General features: G+C 37.6%; 1 protein-coding gene across 4 annotated transcripts in view; it reads left to right on the forward strand.

The window, feature by feature from the left end:
- Window positions 1-20,667, forward strand: part of mast1a (microtubule associated serine/threonine kinase 1a) — a 65,921-nt gene that overhangs the window by 5,441 nt on the left and 39,813 nt on the right. Inside the window, exons 1-2 of one of the 4 annotated variants that reach the window (XM_016671311.1) lie at window positions 14,690-14,904; window positions 15,016-15,095. In XM_016671311.1, the coding sequence (XP_016526797.1) occupies window positions 15,076-15,095 (20 nt within the window). In that variant the 5' untranslated portion in view covers window positions 14,690-14,904; window positions 15,016-15,075. Of the gene's footprint in view, window positions 1-7,305; window positions 7,338-14,689; window positions 15,096-20,667 lie in introns of those variants that run through there. The other 3 variants (XM_016671309.1, XM_007551581.2, XM_016671310.1) reach the window with 3 other exon arrangements.

A 20,667-nucleotide genomic window follows, 5' to 3' on the forward strand; every position in this document is an offset into this window, starting at 1 on the left:
TATATAAATCCACAGTGTTGAAGTGTTATTCTGGATACATCACCCGAGTTACCAGTTTGTGCATTTGTACCTCAGCCATTACCAGAATCCAGAGTTTCCAGTGTGAATGGACAATATTCGTGTCTCTGTGCACATATGAAATTGACTCCCACCCCAAGTCTGCGCTCTCCATTTTCACTGAAGTGATCAATATCCATACTCACGCAGAGAAGGTCTAAATGCTGAGGATGTGGTGCTGTTGTCAGGCCCATTAGCAAGACTTAATGGTGGCCTAAGAGCCTTGTGTGCCCTCAGGGAGGAAGAGCAACCACCAGCAGCAGCAGGACAAGCTGAAAGGTTTGAGGGTAGTGGAATGGGTGGGGGCAGCATGGACTGGAAGAAGAAGGCAGCAGCTGTGTGCTATAAGAGAGGCTGTTTAAACGGCTGGTTTGTCTGAGTCTGGAGGAGGTAATAAGTTACTCCTTTACGTTTGCATGGTGCAGGCTAGACTCATGACAATCATTTCAATGCACTTCCTTTAGGAGGATACTAAACAGATGAAGCATGGCTACTGTCTGCTGTTTGTCTCTGACTCCTTCATTCAGTTAATATTTAAAGTACTTTGTCCCAAGATTTTCACCTCAACTTTTTCTGCAGTCATTATAATCATAAAAGGGGAGGAGCTAAAGTGTAATTTTAGTTACAAAATGACAAAAAATGATAAATTAGAGGAAATGGTGATGAATGGATGGACCACAGCCAGCTTCTATCCTTGGCCTTTGGTAAAAGTATAGCGGTCTCTCAGGCTTTCTGTTGTTAATTTTATCTAAAGATTATATTTTTTTTTTACACAACCAAAAACATCAAACTCATCAACATCCTACCAGGATCATTTCTAATGTAGCAACTTATTGAGATTTTTTTTTAGAAAGAAAAAAAAAACAGTTTCCAAATGTTCTCAAACCAGATTTGGGCTACACTGTTCAGATGTTACGGTCCTGCCTAATCAGTAAAAAAAAAAAAAAAAAACTTAATATACAATGTACCTTTGATTTAAACTGTTAATTTGTTACAGCTTAAATAACACCGTATTGCAAAGTGATGTAGCTTAGAAAACAAAAGTGTTTTTTTTTATCTTTGAGAAATAGCTCAGAGATTTCAGCATGCAAGATATAGATCACACATTTTTATCTTTATCTTGATTGTGAACATGAGAATGGTTTAATAAAAACAAGAGTGCTGCCCAACTCTCCTTTTATCACAAAGTAATCTGATCTGCAACCAACCTGGTTGGATGTGAGATAAGGCCTCAGGGTAATAATTTAGTTTGTAATGAAGCCTGTAAAAATAGAAAGTAGTTCAGCTTAAAAGATGATCAGCGCTGTGATCTGCAGCATCAATTGGTGCATTTTTATTTGACTGTAACTGTATGACTGTGTCTGAGTGATGCAAGTCGATTTCATCTCAAGCAAAACAGCTTTGTGCAACTGTAGGTGTTTGTGGACTACTTATGCTTAACCCATATGCTCTTTTACTCACGCTGACAAAGAAAAGCATGTCTCATCCCTCTGTGAGGTAGGAGTATATAGTGCTCTATTTACACACACTTGGAAGCATAATTTGTCCAATATTTTTGTTCTGGGCAGTGTGCCCATTTCCAATATGCTAAGCACAGGGGATAAGAGTGTGATCACTGTGAGGACCCAGTTCTCTGTGCCAAGTCCTGTCACTCACTGCTTTGTTTTGTCTCAACATGTCCTTCTGATGTCAGTGTTAATCAGAAAAACTTTGGCTTTGAACTTAGAGAGCTAAGCCTGGGGAAAAAACCCCCCAAAACATTAGATCCAGGTTGTGTTTTATGAAAACTTCTTGGTCTGAGAAAACAAAATAAGTTATTTACAATCTAATCACTAAAATAGATAAAAATAGAAAGATTCAAGTATTACAGTTTTAAGATCCATGTGAAACAAATATGTGACTTGAGATTTTGGATGGCACAACTCTAAATTTAAAGGCTTGTAAAAAAAAAAGAAAAAAGAAAAAAACATTAAACCAAGGAATACACTGTGCCTTGCAGCCTGCTGTTAGTTTGGCAGTAAAAGCAGAGCAGACGCCTTGTAATTTATCCAGAACATTTGCCCCGCATAGTAACATTTTTATGCCTTTGCTTGCTTGTCCTTTGTTTCCCCTCTATAGTTAAATGGCAAAAACAGAACACCTGCTTTCAGTTGCAAGGGCTTATATGTCAGGATATGTTAGAAATGATCAGGACCCTCATTAGCTGCATGTCCATTGCAAATGTGTGGAAAATGTCCAGAAAACACAATTTTGTAATTGTGGTGTTTCCATTAATTAAGAAACGCAATTAAAATCACACGTGAATAAGTTTGTTCTTGCAGTAAGTAATTAAAAAACATGCTGCGCTGTTATTCTTCAGCTACTTCCTGTCTCCTTCTTTGTGATTTGTGCCAGTGGCAACATCTGGTTGTCGATCACGTGACTCATAATGCAATGTTTCTATTGCTGTACAAACCAACTGAGATGCGACCTCATCCTAGCGCCAAAACCTTTTCTTGAAAAACTAAAGCTTTTATTTTAATTGGCATTTGACGTTTATTTTCAAAATGTCAAATTGTGTAATTATATGGTCGATGGAAGTGCAGCTACTCTTAAAGACTCTCAGAAAGCTACTATCTTAGCTTCTTCTTCTAGAAACTGTAATTAGTTGTTACTCGGAACAAAGTTAGACACACACAAAAACAAGAACGCCCCAGTTAATAAATTATCAATAAATTGAAGTAACCTTTTTGATACAATTATAGGGTCCCACCACTACATTTCCATCAGATCGAAGTCTGGACCTTCGCTGAGCTATTGCGACATTTTGAGTGTTTACCTTTTCAGTCATTTTGTTGGAAAATTACTGCTGTATTGTGCATGTTGATGATCCAGTTCACTACTTATTTATTAGTTATTAGTCATTTCTTGATTATTTTGGTTTACATGCAAGTTTGTGATGGGCTTTGCCCCTCCAGGAACTGGACAATTTGCCATAATTACTCTACTTCAATGCATCTTACAAACATTTAACCCAAAAAGTTTGTGATATTAATCTTATCCGCACAGCATGACAAGTCCACCTTCCTTAGAATTGCTTAAAATAAATAAATGCAGACGATTGAAGTAGCCTAGTTAAAAGTTGGACTTAAATAAGATTCAGATGCTGTGGCATCACTTTAAAGAGGTTATTTGGTTACTCTAAATTGTGATTAAATTAAATTAAATCTGGAAGAAGAGTGAGTCGTTACTAGTTATTGCCAACACTTGATTGCAGTTGTTGTTCCCAAAGATGGTGCATCCAGTTATTAAGTTTACAGAGCAATAACTCTTGGATAGCTTTTCCCTTTAATAAATGAAATCATAATTTGGAAACCTTTTGTTAGCCTCCTTATAAAGAAGTTGTGGTCTGATAAAAGTAAGCACACTGAGTAATGTCTGATGTCACTTTTCCATGCCCTAATTATAACAGGATGCTGCTGTAGAAGTCTTTATCTTGCATCATTCAAAGTGCTGCAAAAACCAGTGCACTATTGGTGGGTTTTCAATATGTTTTCAATATGTCAATACGTTGACCTACTCCCTAGGTCAACATGTTCCTAGTGAGTAGGAATATGTTGACCACCATCTCTGGCACGAAATTGTTTATACAGTTATATGACAAGAGAATCTGTCACATCTGTCATTGTGTCCAAAGTCTTGAATACTAATAGTGGATTTTATTATGAACCATTTGGAGGTCTAGATGTAACCATCTAGTTGTAACTGATCATTTTCTTTCACTCTTCTAGAATATATATACACATTCTGGATTCAAGGATCTGGAGTACGAGTAAAGGAATAATGCTCAAAACTTTAATGCGTTATTGTTATTACTTGAATTCTGACAGATAGAAATGATGCGATGACCAGTGCCATGGCAACAGCGCACACGATGTCTGTGGATTGGACAGACTTTGAGAGGGAGCAGGTGTTGGCGGCTTCATCCATTAGCCAGGCATATCACCCCATATCCAAACACACACACACGCGCATGCACACGCAGGCACACACACACACATGCACACGGACAAGACTCCTATGGGGCTCTCTCTGAGTCACCCTGGCCAAGCTTACTTCCTCTTGATGATGTAGTGTATTAGCATCCCAGAAAGAGCTCACCATAACAGATGATCTCACTCTCATTGAAAAAAAAAAGGTTGATGTGCTCTTCTAAAAATGTTATGATGCAACTCTAAGTGGTTTTTAATCTCTAACATTTTGAATTTAATTAACTGAATGTCAGCTAGAGGAGACTGCATATTTTCCAGACCCAAATTTTTATTTTTATTTTAGTTTTTTAGAAATAAAAAAGAAAAGAAAAAAAGACTAACAAAAACCAGAACAAAATTATGAAGTGAAAGTAAAGTGATTCATGGTTATAGTTTTTTAAGAAATGAAAAATGGACAAACTTTAGCATCCTTCTTCAGGTCTCCTGAGTCAATACTTTGTAAAAGCACCATGTATTGCAGTTGCAGTTTTCTCTACCAGCTGTGTACATCTACAGATACATTTTCCCCATTTTTCCGTGCAAAATACCACGACCTCAGTCAGATAAGGTGCAAACAGCAATTTCAAGTCTTGCCACAAATGTCCAGTTTGTTTTAGTGCTGGACTTTGACTGAGCCAATCTGAAATCAAAATATGCTTCATCTGTTTTGATCATATTTTCACCTGTTTTTCATTTTTATTTTTGTGGCCTTTTTATGCTTTGTCACTTGCTTTTATTTTGTATCACAGTCATGCCTTTGTGTCTTTCTCTGTCATTTGAGTGAAAGCAAAGTCCATAAACATTAACATCTTTTTTGTTGTTGTTGTAAAGCCATTAAGCAGTATGAAATGTCTTGACAAGTAAAGTATGGCAGGCTGGCAATAGAAATTGAGTCATCTGGTCTTATATAAACTGAATGTTCAATGGTTTTAAGTTACAAACAGATGGACAACAAGCAGTGTACAGATTCATTGCAGCAGAACCTAATCACATCAGGGTCGTTGCTGTTGTTTCCCAATGTCATAAATATAGCAGCAACAATTTTTCTATTGACTTTGGCTCCACTCAACCTGCTGGTTCCTGAAGCTTTGAAGTCTCAGAGCACTTAGGACGGATCGGTTTTCAAACAGCCTTTCAGTCACCCCAGACATGAATGGAGACGTTTCAAAACAACATCAGAATGGAGTTAAACTCAAATTAATCTAAACACTAAATTGCATCCAGTGATTTCAATTCTGCACTCTTGGAAAGTATTGACAATAATGCATTACTTCTTTGATCTCAAATGTTAATTTGTATAATTGTTTAAAGACTTTATTGTTGATTTATTTGGGTAAAGATGGTCAGTTACTGTCACTTGCTTTTATGGCCAGGGGACATACCTAGGTCAGTAGAATTAGGTCGTTTGAATCTTGTCTTGTATGACTATTGTTATTGGATTCCTTGCTCTGTTATTAGCTGTTTAAAGTATTGTTCTTGCTTGCATTTTGTAAAGAGAACAACAAAATGTATAAAGACAAAGGATAGAGTCATATTTTTGGCACTTTTTATTGCAAAGAGAAACAGGAAAGTAAAAATAGAAATAGGCTTTACTTGCACCATCTGTGCTTAGGACTCAAACTTGATTGAGCTGCAATGGGGTCTTTTGTTTACAACAAAAATATTGTCAAAAATAATGTGCTAAAGGAAAAAATAAATAAATAGCTTTAAAAAGTAGCTGAAAGTGCCATATAAAGTCAAACTACTTTCCTTATTGCATCTAACTATAGCCAGGATTTAGAAATTGTACCTTGTGTAACACAGATGTAAAATTTCCTAAGCTGGTGTAAAGTGGTCATAGTCAAACATGTTTTTGTTTTTGTTTGCCATCACTTCAGAAATATAAGGACAACTACTATATTCCTCCTGCAATCTGAAGACACTGCCATCTATTTAATCCTATCTGAAATTTATCTAACATGGGTAGGCCTGTCGCGATAAACGATAAATCAATTAATCACACCATAAATTAAACCTATCGACCTCATTTTAATTATCGGCTTTATCGTCTCTTCCTGTCTTTTTTTTTCTTTCTCTTGATGACACTGAATGAAAAAAGGCTCAACTCTGGTGTTCTCCACTGACCTTCCCTTCCTATTTCCTTAGTGTAATGTCCAGTGCACGGCCCATTTTCAAAACCTGAGAGACCACACATTAGCCAACAGAAATCCTAGGTGTAACGGTTCGATCGTGCTGTGTGGTGTCCAGCTACAAGTCCAGTTAACTAATTTTAATATCAGGCATTAAGCAATGCTTTATTAGAATCTACCTGTGATGCATGTGGCTAGAGTCAGCGTAAAGTCCTGACTGAATGAAAATCATTGTCACCTACTTATGTCACGTTAACGAAGAGCAGCTGAAAACTTATCGGGTTTATTAACTGCGGTAGCAATTTGGCTCCAACTCCTCCCCTTGTCATTTCTATATTCTTTGCACGAAATGTTGAATAAATATTAATGTTGTTTCCACATATCATCTCTGATGTCCGCTGGATTTTGGGTCGCGCCGTGTCAGCTGTTTGGGATTCCCCTTTGTAATTTCCCCTCAGAAAGCACGGAGGGGAATCCGATTCGCTACCTGTCACATTCAGTGTTAAGCTCCCAGTCGGGGAAATCCCCTGATTTAGATCAGAGCGGCCACGACCAGCGACAATCTTAGAACGGCCAACGATCTAAGATTATCTTAAGGGGAAAATGGGGGCAAAAAATCGTATAGTGTGAACTACTGCATTAGGTAGTCGGATGTGCCCATCTTCTCTATTTAAATCTAGTGATTACTGAAGGACAATATAGTATACAGATTTCATATCTGCACTCTTTTGGTTGAATGCAGTATTTATTTCCTCTTTGGCTTTATGTTGTTTATTTTTTATTCAAGTCCGTATTTTATTAGTGGAGACTGGGAATCCATTTTATTTTTGTTTTTGGTTGTTTTGTTTTAGTTTATCAGTTCCAGTGTTATGGGTTCTTTTGAAAATAAAGTGTATCTATCTTTGGCAAGAAATAGCGTGCATTATTAGTCATTTCCATTAAATCAGTGTCAAAAGGTCTTGAAACAATATTATCGTTTATCACAATAATTTTTTAGACAATTAATCGTTCAGCAAAATTTGTTATTGTGACAGGCCTAAACATGGGTTATCTGTTTTCTCTCCCTCTACCCTCTTTCTCTCTTTTTCCTGATTTGTCTTCCTCGCCAGAAGGATTTACCTCTGCCCCGAAAAAGTAGCAGGTAAGATCAACTTTCCTCTTCTTTGAGTTTGGCTGTGTAAAGTACATGGACGCTTTTAAAGTTTGTAAGATACATAAGGCATCTTCAAACAGTTTTTTTTTTTTTTTTTTTTGGTGTTGGCTAAATATTTCTGAGTTTGTGTTCCTGAGTTTCCTTTATAACAAAGGAAACTGAAAATTGTCACACAACTATTCACAAAATAGGTTACATTACTGTGCTTTAGCTGAAGCTATAAATATATTCTTACTACTTACAGCATATCTCTAATTTCAAAATGTGAAGAAGCTGTGTGAGGTGTTAAGACAGAATGTGCTAATGTTGAGCCATGTCTCCTCAGCAGAATGGACATTTCCTGCTGTGTTTGCTTTTTCTTGCAGCATGCAACGTCACACTATTTATGAAGGAGAAAGGACAGAATTAATTGAGTTGATGTTTTGAGTTTTTAAAAATCCGGTCCCTTTTTTTCTGACTTGTGATGAAAAGCTTAATAGCCAAAGGGAGTTGATCGGTAGTAGCAAAGAAAACATGACAGTTTGTAAGAATCTTTAGAATTTGGACTTGACTAAATAATGTGCATGACTTTCTTTCTTTTTTGGGTTGATGAATTGCTCTTGCCAGTATACTTGCATGCATTAATATTTCAGTGTTTTTGTTATAGTCAGTATTTCTGATATTCATAAGATTGTGTCTTTATTCAGTGTACATCAGGTGAGTTCCATTTGTCAGATTGATCCAGTTTTAAGCTTGTTTTGAAGAGAACTGTTTCAACTGACTGCAAGTGTCAGTGGAGACGGTTCTATTTTGGGTGGCCTGACAAGGAGTCATTTAAACAAGATAATCTGGGTAGAATTGGAAAATCCATCAAACATAAACCTGACATAAAGTGATCCTTGTAGAAGAAACTGTTACAGTCTCTTTTTGAATTTCTCTTGCTATTTCCTAGTAAATTTTGATTTAATTGGATAAAAGTTTCTTACATCAAACCAACTTCCACATTCCATGCGAATGACTTGGACCTGTAATAGTCTATCATAGTTGTTGGACAACATGAATGTAATATTTTATCACAATATTTTGTGATATTTATTGTAAAAATGTGAAGATGAAAAAAAAAACTATTTACAACTTCTTTTCAGTCTCTTTTTGGTAACTATGACTACAAACAGAAATACTGCTTTTAAAAACACTCCCATTTATATTTACTGATGTTCTCATGGACACCAATAGAGAAAATAGCAATATATATATTTTGTGGATTTACTGCATCTTGTCCCTTTGTTCTATTTACATAAAAACTTTACAAGTTTTCTTCCTAAAAATTGCAATCTGTAATAATTTAACCTTGTGTAGTTGCACTCATTCACAGAATAGTGAAGTATGCATCATGTCCCCATCATCCATCATCAGTCAAAAAATAATCACGTTTACACTAAAGATTCAACAAAAAAGATAAAACAATTTATCTTTCAATCTTGGGCTGCACAGTGGTGCAGTTGGGAGCTCTGTTGCCTTGCAGCAAGAAGGTTCTGGGTTTGATTCCTGGCCCGGGGTCTTTCTGCATGGAGTTTGTATGAGTGGGTTCTCTCTGGCTTCCTGCCACAGTCCAAAAACATGACTGTCAGGTTAATTGGCCTCTCTAATTTGTCCTTAGGTGTGAGTGTGTGTGTGTGATTGGTTGTTTGTCCTGTGTGTCTCTGTGTTGCCCTGCGACAGACTGGCGACCTGTCCAGGGTGAACCCCGCCTCTTGCCCGGAACGATAGCTGGAGATAGGCACCAGCAACCCTCCTGACCCCTCTAAGGGACAAGGGTGTAAAGAAAATGCATGAATGGATCTTTTGATCTTTTTTGGTTGGTGATAGGCCAGTAAAACCATCGAAAGCAACAACTCTCCCAATTTTGAGTCTGAAAATGCTTAAGTCAATCGCATGTTTCCTATTGGTTCTTTTTTTAGTTCAACAATTCATCAGATGAATGTGTGGGACCTTTCCATTAATTTTCATCTAATGGAAATTTAACTATAAAATCCTTAAAAATCCCCTCAAGGAAAATTGTAAATCTGTATCAGCTAAATCCTGACTGCTGCATCTCCAGATGATTCCTTTGTGCTTCCCATTTTCAAACATTTGGCTTTTATTGAGTAGAAAGCAGAGAAGCTGAGCTACAAATGAAGACAAATAGCTTTTCTTTTTCAGAGATCAGACTCTCTCCTGCTTTGTAATAGGAAGTCATGGTCAAGTGGGGTTATTGTACTCTGCCTGCCTTGTCTTTCAACTTCAGCATGTTTCAGCTTTGTGTGAGGCCTTTCACTTGGAGAGCTTCTCTGCCGCCCAATCTGTTGCACCAGTGAACTGTGCGATGAACAGTCAGCCGCGGGAGAGCTCTGCTTTCACCCCAATGGCCTTTCTGGATGAGGGGGGATCAGAGGGTTCAAGAAGAGAGGGTAATACAGCAGTGTTCATAGTGACCATGTGTGGTTTTTTTTTTTAAAGATTTTCCTGGTGTCAAAGAAATCACATTGATCAATATCTGTCAGCGAATAACAGACAGGTTGTGTTAGTTTAGAGTAATTCCTTGACTCAAGAGAGGGAAGAAGTCTCTTAGTTGTGATTTTAACCTTTTGTCCTTGGTTCTCCTTTCAAGTGTCAACATTAAATCCGGTTATTGACATTCTGCAGCAGTTTTACAGTACATGTCCAATGTTTGTCTGAGAAAAATGGACAAATCTGGCTTCAATTAACACATTCATTCATTAAGTGATTAACATCAAAGCTTTGCAGTCTGTTTGTATGTATAATTTAGAAGGGAGTGTGATTAATTAGTTGAATGTAGTATTTAAGGAAGAAATCGTTTGTATTTGACAGCTGCAGCAGATAAACTGGGAAGTATTTGTTAAAAAGAAAAACCAGCTAGTTTTTAGTCTCTGTCCATGGTGCTGAAATACCATCTATTCTTTAAAAATAAATAAATAAATAAAAAAGCATCTATGAAATAGGCTTTTTCTCCCCCAATTCCTTTAATTGTGAGACTATTAAGCCTTTTTTCAGCTGAAGCATCAGTCTCTTCCTTAATTTAAATCACTAATTTGTTTTTACTGCTGCTCCTGCTGGCCAAGTTTGGGCTCACAAACAAAGACTGACCCGGTTTCACACACGCTCACATTATTAACTTCAAAGGAGATAAGATAACAAAATATGCAAATATATATGTGTATATATGTACACCTGATGGTTTGAAACAAATACAGTGCAAATGTGTGTATTTTTATTTGACAGAAAATCAGGAAATAGAGTCTCTGCTTGGCTTACTTCCAAACATCTATGTACCAGGACTATCTCAGTACATACATCTTCTGTCTGTATGTAGCTGTAACTATGAAAAAAAATGTTTTATTGACTGTTTCCCGTGTTTACATTTACAGACAACAGTCTGTCTAAATTGGTGACTGATCAGGGATCTCAAGATGCATTAGGCAAAGAGTAACAGGCTTAAAAACTTCATGTTCTACTCTCAAAATCCTCCTGTATTATTGAAATAACCAGTGAGTCAGAAGGTAGTTTGCATAGGCAGCTGACAATCCTACAATGAGCTCGTAAGGAAAATTTTCCACATCAAATTCCAGTTGCATGTTCTTGTTGATGTTTAGCTTAAATAATTTTTATTGTTCTAATAGTTGATAATTGAAAACAATTTTTTTCTTCCCAGCATCTTTTAGCTATTCACTGCTCTCTGAAGCACAGCATTGAGTTCCTCTGAGGTGAACAAGCAAGCGCAACTGGAAACTAAAATGGTGCTGTCTCTTTAAAAACGGAAGCCAAACTAGCATCGCTGTGCAAAACTGCCCCATCAGTGTAATAAAATAAACGTGTGTACGGATACATGCTGAATTTGTCGCTCACAGTTTGGTCGCCTCCGCGTGTGCGCATGCTGGTGCGTGAAACTCATGTGTGCGCTCCTAATTGCAGTCAGTGGACAGGAGTGTGTGTGTGCGTTTTGTCTGTGACCTGTGACCTTTTGTGGTGGAGTGGCAGATGTCACAGCCAGACATGAGGGAGACTATAGAGCCGGAAGTTCACAATCAGCTGCTCCCCAAGCCCCCTCCTCTACGTGGTGCTGCTCCTGCTGTTGTATTTTTCTCATTAAGTCCTGCTATGGGTCAAGTTTTGTGTTGTGGGCTTAACTGTTATGGAAAAAGACAGCCAGGACAACAAATACGAGATTTAATGTTTCAGAAAAGCATTGACGCTCAGGCACACTAGTCCCATCTTCTATATGATATCATGATCCTCATCACCGTCTCTGACCTCCCACTGTGCTACAGTGATATCACCCCTTCCCTCCCTCCGCCCTCCTCTTCTCTCCCATGTATATTTCATCCATCCGGACTCCCACATTAGAGACGGCATCCATTATTGAATTACTCCCTTCAGCACTACTGTGCAACTGTCACCCGGCGTCAGCTTTAACATTTGGTGGATTGGTTTCAAAGGGACAGAGGGAATATGTGCACACATACAGCAGAGTGACATCTCTCTCGGCCGGACACTGAAGAGGGACTCCGGGGTTTACAGACAATACCTGGATTCATGCAGGGTGCCAACTTGCTTCTTAGAAAAATTTTAACTATGTTTGTGTGAAACTGTGCACTGTTTTTAGCTGCTGGTGTATTTCTATTAGCGCTGTCAGTCGATTAAAAAGTGTAATCAGATTAATCACTAGCGCTGTGAATAATCACAGTTATTCACCGCATTTAACTTTGCATAGTGTGTCATAAAGTACATTTTGCCACTGAGCACACCAGTGTGACTCTCCTCGCTCTTTTTTTGCATCTCTATATTGTTGAGGGCAATACAAAACCATGTAATTTGCTGCTGCAATCTAGGTAACGCGTTAAAGTTTTTAGATTAATCGCATGCTTTAACATGTTAACGTGACAGCCCTAATTTCTAAGATTATAAATTGCTGTCTTGATATTCTACCAGCTGCTCCTTATTGTAGGACTGAAAATAAACTTAGTGGAGTTCATGCTTTTGCTGCTCTCAAGTTTAGATGGGTGTCTTCTTGTAAATCTCTTCTGAAAACACATTGTTTACCCTGGGATTAGACACCAGGTGAGATGTTTTTAAGAGATTCTTATGTAGATTTTTTTTAATATTATCTTTTATTATGAGGTTGTTTACTTGTATATTGTGTGTTATATTGAGGTTTTTGTTCATAACTTATTCAACCATTGAGCACTTTGGTCCTGTGCTGTTTGTTTCATGTGCTTCATAAATAAAGTTGGGTTGGCTGGAGTAAATACAAACTGGAGTTTTCAACTGATGATTTAATTTATTATGAGGAAAGACACACACGACCTTGGGTGCTTTATATACTTTGTGGTTCTTTTGTGATAGCTTTGAGTAATTTTAGTAGTGTGTTTTAGTCTACTTCATGTTGCCAGGTAGCCTTCATTGAAATTACTTATTCATTTGACTGGTCCAGCAGAGGGATGTTTACGATTATCTACGCAGTATTTTTAAGCTCTGTGTTTGTTTTGTCTTTACCAATTTGGGCCAACTTTGCTGAAATAAAAAGGGAACTACCATTTGTGTTTACTCATTTAAGGTCACCATGATCAGATTTCAGAATATGTTTATTGACTTGAAAATTTTGCGCTTAACAAAAAGCAAAAGGCAAAAATCTGTAAGGGGACAAACAGTTTTTCACAGCACAGTAGGTCATTATAGAAAATATCTGAGAACAGATCTCGAAGCACCTACGAATTACTTATGGAAGATGAGCCCATTTTAAAAAAAATAAATGTTAGTCATGTAGAAGTAATTGGCATGTTTGTGACTTTTTTGAACTGGAGATGAACACATTTGATGCTTATGCAGTAATAAAGAGCAGTCAAGGGAATGACTCAGAACAATAACATCCCCCTGCTTATAGTAATCAAGTAACATGCCACTCAGTAAACTGCTTGACTCATTTATGTACTTTTTAAAAGAAATGTCTGCAGATGTTCTGTGCTTCAGTTATCTGCTTCCATTTTGCTTTTTAATAAGAACTGCATCATTTGTGTCACTCCACAGACTGCTGATTAAATACTGTGACTGCCAGTGATGAAAAAGCAGTTAATTATTGGTAGCAAAAAAATTATAATCCCATTCCACTGAAATTAGTTTTGTTTTTCTCCCTGTATCCCATATGTCTATGTTATTCTCTTCAGACTTATCCATGGCTTATTTACGTTTAACCATGAAGTATTGTTAGACTGATCCTATATTATCATTAGTGTGATATTGCTGACAGATGTAGCGTTGCATAACAGTATTGTGAAGAGGTTGATGTAGGTGACACGGTAAACTAAAGGTCAGCAAAACTGAGAACCAGTTTTCTTCAATTACTGTCACATTGTGTTATACATTGTTGGCATATTGAAAAATATGTTTTTCACATTTAGAGGGACATGAATTTCTGACATGTCTGAATTATTTGTCTGGCTTTTGAGGCACTTTATTCAGAATTTTGTGTGTCTGCAGGGATGAGCGATGTAAAATTTTGTTCCTGCTGTACCAGCCATCACTGTCTCTTTTGATTTGTTTTCATATTCAGGGTCAACTGAGGACGTGAGGGTTAAAGTGTGAAATTAGTGTGCAACTGAGTGGGAAGGCAATGCTAAAGCTTAATTGCTTTGTCTTATTATGCCAATGCAAAACAACAGTATAACAGAGGTATTAAGATATTCTGTCTATAAAATAATATGAAATATAAACATCCTTATTTCTTACTGTCTATTTCATTTTAGAATTAAATGTGTAACAAATCTCATCACACAATATGGGGACACAAGATGTCCCCATATTAAAAAGTCATCATATTTCAACTAGATAGCGCTATATCAGTTTAAGCTGTAACTGTGAGCCTTGATATGACAGTAAGTGCTTCACTCTTGACATCATGTATTTTTGAGTCGTTGCCCTGCTGCGTTGACAGTCAGCTGTCAGCTGCATAAACATCAAAGAAGATCCCACCACTTTTAAACACATTTTTAGAAGTATATTTGCCGAAAAAAAGCAAAAAAGTTAAAAGTCACGTGAGTTCATCAGCATTAATTATGCTGATACGCTCACCAGTCAGAGTCTTTTATGCCACTAATACTATATTAGTCAGTTTCCTTTTTACTTCTCTCACTGGTTTTCCTTCAAATTCACACATTTCTCCAATATCTTACTGACATACTTCTGTTTTGATGACGATGATGATGAGAGCAAACACATGCTCTCTCACTCCCTCTCTTTTTGTGTGCCCAACTCCCCCCTTTGTCACTGTGCACTTCCTGGTTTGGCACGATACCCTTGAGATCAGCCCCTCAGTCCTCTCTCCTTTAGAGAGAGATGCTCGGCAGCCCGCTCTCTCTGTCTGCCTCTGCTCTCCTTGTTTAAATTCTAATCTGCTTGCAGCTGTAACACAGATGACACCTCAGAGTCTTTTTTCACTTTTTGCACGGACCCCTGAAGAAATACTCATTTGTGCAGAGTCTGTGGGAGCATTAAGGGACAGTTTGAGGCTGTGTTTGTGTGTGTAAGTGGCCAAGGGAAGATGTCATGCCAGCGTGGAGCGTAATTGCTGCTTCTTGACTGCCTCTTTCTGTGTGTGTGTGCGTGTGTGTGTGTGTGTTTATTTCTGTAAAAGCAATTGTGGCAGTGCTGCTCTCATGTTTATCTGCCAACACATCATTCTGCTGCGAGAAAAATGTTTCGACGAACAAAAAGGTAAACGGCAACGATCTGTCAATGTGCATTCTTTGTGACCGTTGTGGTGCCCTGCTGTTGTAGCTGTTTGTTGAGGTTGTGTTTTTTCCATGATGTTTCCGTAGTCACTGCCAGCTCTCATGCTGTCTCACAGTTGTCCCCTGTCTCCATTTAGCTTCAGCAATATGCCATGTGCTTATGTGTGTGTGTCTTTTTGTCCTTATGTGTTTATCAGCTGTATTCATTTTGCACACAGCATTGTGCAAAATACAACGGCATGCCCTTTAGGGTAACTGAAGTACAGTGTTTGGTTTCAAAACCTATGTATTTTCTCTGTGTGTTGCTCTGATATGCAAATGCAGTGAACATGTGACATATAAATTTATATTCATGTTGAGCTACATTGTAGTAACGCTGAAGCATTTTATTTCAGTTTATGATTTGTGCACTTGTCTCTCTTTATGCACGCATAATGTGTTTGTACTTGGTTGGTAGCCTGTGTGTCAGAGATAGAAATATGGAGAGAAAGCATTATTTTCAGTGTCCAGGGAGTGCTTGCAGAGAGCCAACAGCGGGCAGTGCTCGAGTGCTGTCTTCCTGGCTCAATTCCCCTATCCTCCATTCCTCTTCATCCCTCCTAACACACATGCACACACACATATTGCTGTTGCCTGAATTTTGTCCCCCTAACATTATCCCTTTCTCTACTGTCGTTCTCTCCTCTCCTTTATGGACCATCTGCACAGGGTCCCTGCTGCTAGCTTTCTCCCCTTCTGATCTCAGGGGGATTAGTGTTAGTCTTCACTATTATTTCCATCATGCGTGCACTGAGCAACAGGATGCCCAGATGTATAAGGGAGAAGAGCTCACTTAGCTCTGGCTTAAGTGTTTGTGAGACATTACAGCTGACTTTTGTTCTAATTGATGCAGTAGATTTAACCAAATGGGGGATTGATCCTATTAGGCTGTGGACCTAGGCCTTTGACAGTAAAAACAACAAAACACATATATACATATACTCAAAAATATATCTATAAAAAATAAAATCAGATTATTTTAAGTGATCTCTTTGTTTTCCGGAGCTGTATATAAGTGTGTGTGCAATTTATTTTTATTAAGAACTAATATTGTAGTGATGCTATTGACTATCTCTGTTTCAATGACTTGGAAATATACACTGGTTGCAGTAAATATTGTAATACTCCAGAATCACTTTCCTACTCATGTAGTGCTCTAGTATAAGCCAAGCTGACACAGCATTTAGGAACATGTCAGAATTATTCATAGTTAATAGCAAAAACTCAATAATTTCATGTTGCACTATGCAGACTCTCAGTTTGCACTGATGAAGATTCACTCACCTCTGCATGCTGAGTAGTTGGAGCACCTTCAACTGACTCCACCTCTATCTTAATTTGGTTGATGCTTAATTCTTAGGCCATTGAATGTTTATACGCTGATTCTGAGCTAACTAAAACAATTAAATCATGTAGTGTGTGTGTATTCCAAAATACACAGAGAAAATTGGGCAGTTTCAAAAGTGACACACAGACTTCAAAGACGGGACCTGATATTATATAAAACGCTCTTTATTTCCTCCTCTTTTGATCCATCTAACTTGTCTTATTTAATCGGCCCACAAACATGTTGCGATAAAACAGAATGTGCCAGCAGCTTAAGCTGAAAGATACTCTTACCTGAGCCAGAGTTTTTCAAAATCAAAAATACCACTGTGCTTCAAGGAAGTATGTGCTTGTTTTCCACTCAGCCACTTCAAAGCTTCCATTAAACAAATTGATGCTTTTTTTTTTTTTTTTTTTAATTAATAACATCCATGTTGCCATTGCTGGACTGGAGTTGATTCATGTATCTTGTGGTCTGCTCAGCTACGATAGACAGTTTTGTCTTTGGCACTGTGTGTCTGAAAAATGAATGCAACTATAGTACAAGAAAATATTCTAAGAACACTATTGATGATATTTTCTGTGGGTTTCTGCTTGGGGGGGACTTGTTAATTATATTTGGAACAAAGTCAGTATCACATCTTGTTACATAGTTTTACTGATATTTTATAACAAAGAGGAAATGATTTGAGTTTGTAAAATGTTTTTAGCATCGACTGTTAAGAGGTTGGCACAGCGAGCACTATCATATATAAACAGCAGCATGTGTGTGAAATCTCTCTTGATCTCTGCCTCTAACAGGCTGCCAGTGTTTTCAAATCCAGCAGTTTGCCTGATAGCCAGAGGTTGAGACAGACATATTTCTGTACTCTTCTAGGTTCAGTATTTTTTTTATCAACTGACACTCTGTTGCAGCTTGCATAATACATTTCTGGACATGTAGAGAACATAATTTCCTTTTACATCCTTGAGGTTCCTTGATAAAACTTAGCTAAAGTCTTCCTCCAGTTGTGGGATGTTGTTGTTACCATGATTTGTTCGAGCTTATCTTGGTGAGTTCACTGATGAGAAAAAGATCGATTCTTGACTTTCTGACTGGCACATGACAGATCAGGCTTGATCAGGCTTAAAATTGGACGATTCCAGTCTACAGTCAGCTTCTCTGTGCACCTCTTACTCAGTATTACATTTCTTGTAAAGATTAGGAGTAGTGTACAATAAATGTTACCTGCGAAGCTAAAGCCAGCAAATACTTAATTTTGTTTTTCTTTTTGCATTTTCAGCCATTGTAAATCACTTCTGTTTTAAATTTGCTCAATCATTGTTACTTTAATTTGTAATTTACAGAAAAATTAGATTTGCAGGAATTTATAATCTTTAAATCTGTGCAATTATTTCTTTTATTAAGTAGAAAGCACAACTTTAAGTACAAAAACCCATAAAGTCATGTAGAAGATGGATTTAAAAGGTCTGGAAAGGTCCAAAATCTTGTTCTAAGCACACATATTTTCCAGGTTTTCTGATTATGTTTCATAAATAGCTGTTGAAAACCAGATCTAAATTTACACACAAGGATTGTTTAACGATTGGGCTCATAACAAAACATTGGAGGAGCATTTGGTTGCCCATCCCTGGTTTGCGTTATAAATAAAACATCTTTGATCCCTACTTTCTCTTTGTTCATTTTTTAATTATCTCACATTTTGTCCTTCTATCCTTTCTCCCTTTGCTTTGTGTTGCATCTGTCCATCTGTGTATTTTTGGCTGGCTGCAGCAATTAAGAGGATAATGCTTTTCATCCACTCCAAACGGTCTGAGCTAAAGACACTGAAAATATGAGTAAGAGCGGGAACATTAAGCAGTAGACAGAGACCGTGGCAGAGCTGCAGGAAGAGGAGAGTGGAGCTGGATGAAAGGAAGAGCCCGAGGTAGTGCCTCAGCCTACATTTAGGAGAAGCCCACCGGGGTTAACTGAGCCCTTGACGATAGATTCTTAAGTCCATTTCTGCTTGTTTCTTGTTTGTTTTTACCACTTCTTGTGGGTCTCTGTTGGATTGTTGTTTTGGATTTTGAAAGCATGAAAGAAAGAGATAAACAAAACATCTAAAGCTTAAATACTTTCCTATAAGTAGCTTAGTTGCCAAGAAGGTCATCTCACTCACGCTCAGTGCAAATAATAAATGCACATCTACATTTATGTTCATCCATGATGCAGAGTAGATTATGATCAAAGCAGAAGATATCTCACATGCGGGTTGTGTTATACAGTTAGCACTACCCTCCCATAGGTGACATCTGGCTAAATATATAGCACTTTCTAGAGGTGATAGGGCTGGACAATAAATCAATAACAATATCGCGAAAGACACATGACCACTGTCAATAGATAACACATTAGAATATTCAATAATTTCACTAAACTCTGAACCAGAACCGCACAGCATTCTGGGGGATGCTGTGAGGCAGAGGAAAGGCTTTATTTGGCCTGCTCAACATCTCGTGGCCAGCTAAAAAATGTTGGTGGCATCAACTAACTCACTCACTCTTTGGTTACCTAGCAACAACCTGTTGCTAGGTAACTTGCACAGCATTTTCGGCTTGGAGCAACCAAGTTTGCAAGTATTTCAGATATTTGAGCATAGTTATGTTCATTGATCAGAAAATTTGTACATATCTGGAATCTGGATAACTGATTTTGGTCAGGGAAAATCACGTACAAACTTTCTGGTTACCAGCCAGTTTGTTGGTACGTGTGATTTACTTTACTTTTCAAACACTGTGATATAGATGTGGTCTCTGCAGCTGGCTATTTTGCACATTATAAGCTTCCATAAAACCCTCATCATAATGATAGCTCTGATACAACAGTGAGAGGTTCAGTCATGCACTTCAGCATTGCTACAATGAGGCACATACTCAGTAGCTTTTAGATGGCTCTGAGACAAATATGCTCTGATTTTCTTTTATTTTTTTCATACATGATGCTGAAAATAATAATAGTGCCTTCTTGTTGCAGCAGATGACTGTTTGAGATACAGTTAAATGTTCATCCATTTGTTTCTACTGTATAAGAGCTGTGGGGTAAATTCTCAGCACCAAACATAGAAACACTCTCCATGTTTTTTTGTCCCTGTTTGTACCATGCCAGGACCATCTGTCACTGACTGATGTTATGGCTCGCTTAAACCAAAACGCATGCTGGCTGCAGTTTATTGCTATGGGATACTATATTTGTCATATGTAATCTGTATTTATATGACAACCTGTACAGGGGCTGCAACAAAATTGCATTCACTCTTTTGTCTTCTTTGTACTCATAATATTGGTTGAATGTAATTTTTATTGGGACTTGGTTATGTATTTATAAAGGCTGCTGTCAAATGATTTGTCTCAGTTCCACTAAACTATTTGTTTTGAGAAGACTTTTCAAAGAATAAATTATTTTAGCATATTTTAGGAGGACCGAACTGCAGCTTCAAAAAAATAGATTCAAAGAAATGCAAACCTTTCTAAAGGTCGACTTAGTCCACATGCTTCTGACTTTCCACAGGTTACTACATTGAAGCTTTATTTAGCATTAAGGCTAATTTTTAGCATCAGAATGCTGGTTTCCAAGCCGACGGGCACACTTTGGCATGCCCCTCAAAATTACTGCAGGAATTTTCTAGTTTGTCGTTACTATGCTGTTGCTGAAAATTGAGATAATTTCTATGATTATAATTAACGCTAATTTTAGAAAACTTTCCGGCATATTCTCACTGTTCTCCATGAGCTTTAGCATTGAAGGCAGTAAGGAAATACATTGGATCTGGACATTAAGGGAAGTTAAAGTCCACTTTACTGGCCAAATTTGCAAAGTGGGACTGCATGAAACTTTAAATTGCATATTCTAATATCCTGCATGCAGTGCAATGGAGATATTCCACACACCATTTTTGTAATAACAAACATTTTTTTATTATATTATTTATAGTGTCATTAGTAGTAGTAGCAAGTTCAGAGGACAGCTCTAACTTGGTGCTCTTTGGTGATGGAAATATCCCATATGAGATGCTGCATTTAATAGACAACAAAAAACCTCATGGTAATCATAAAGACTGGTACAGCATAGCATAATCACAGGAATCAAAATGACAGGGAAAGACATTGTCCTAGTAGCAGCTAAAATACTCATCTTTAGCTATTTAGGT

This window comes from Poecilia formosa, unplaced genomic scaffold, assembly GCF_000485575.1.
Source record: "Poecilia formosa unplaced genomic scaffold, Poecilia_formosa-5.1.2 Scaffold43, whole genome shotgun sequence".
Classification (NCBI taxonomy): domain Eukaryota; kingdom Metazoa; phylum Chordata; class Actinopteri; order Cyprinodontiformes; family Poeciliidae; genus Poecilia; species Poecilia formosa.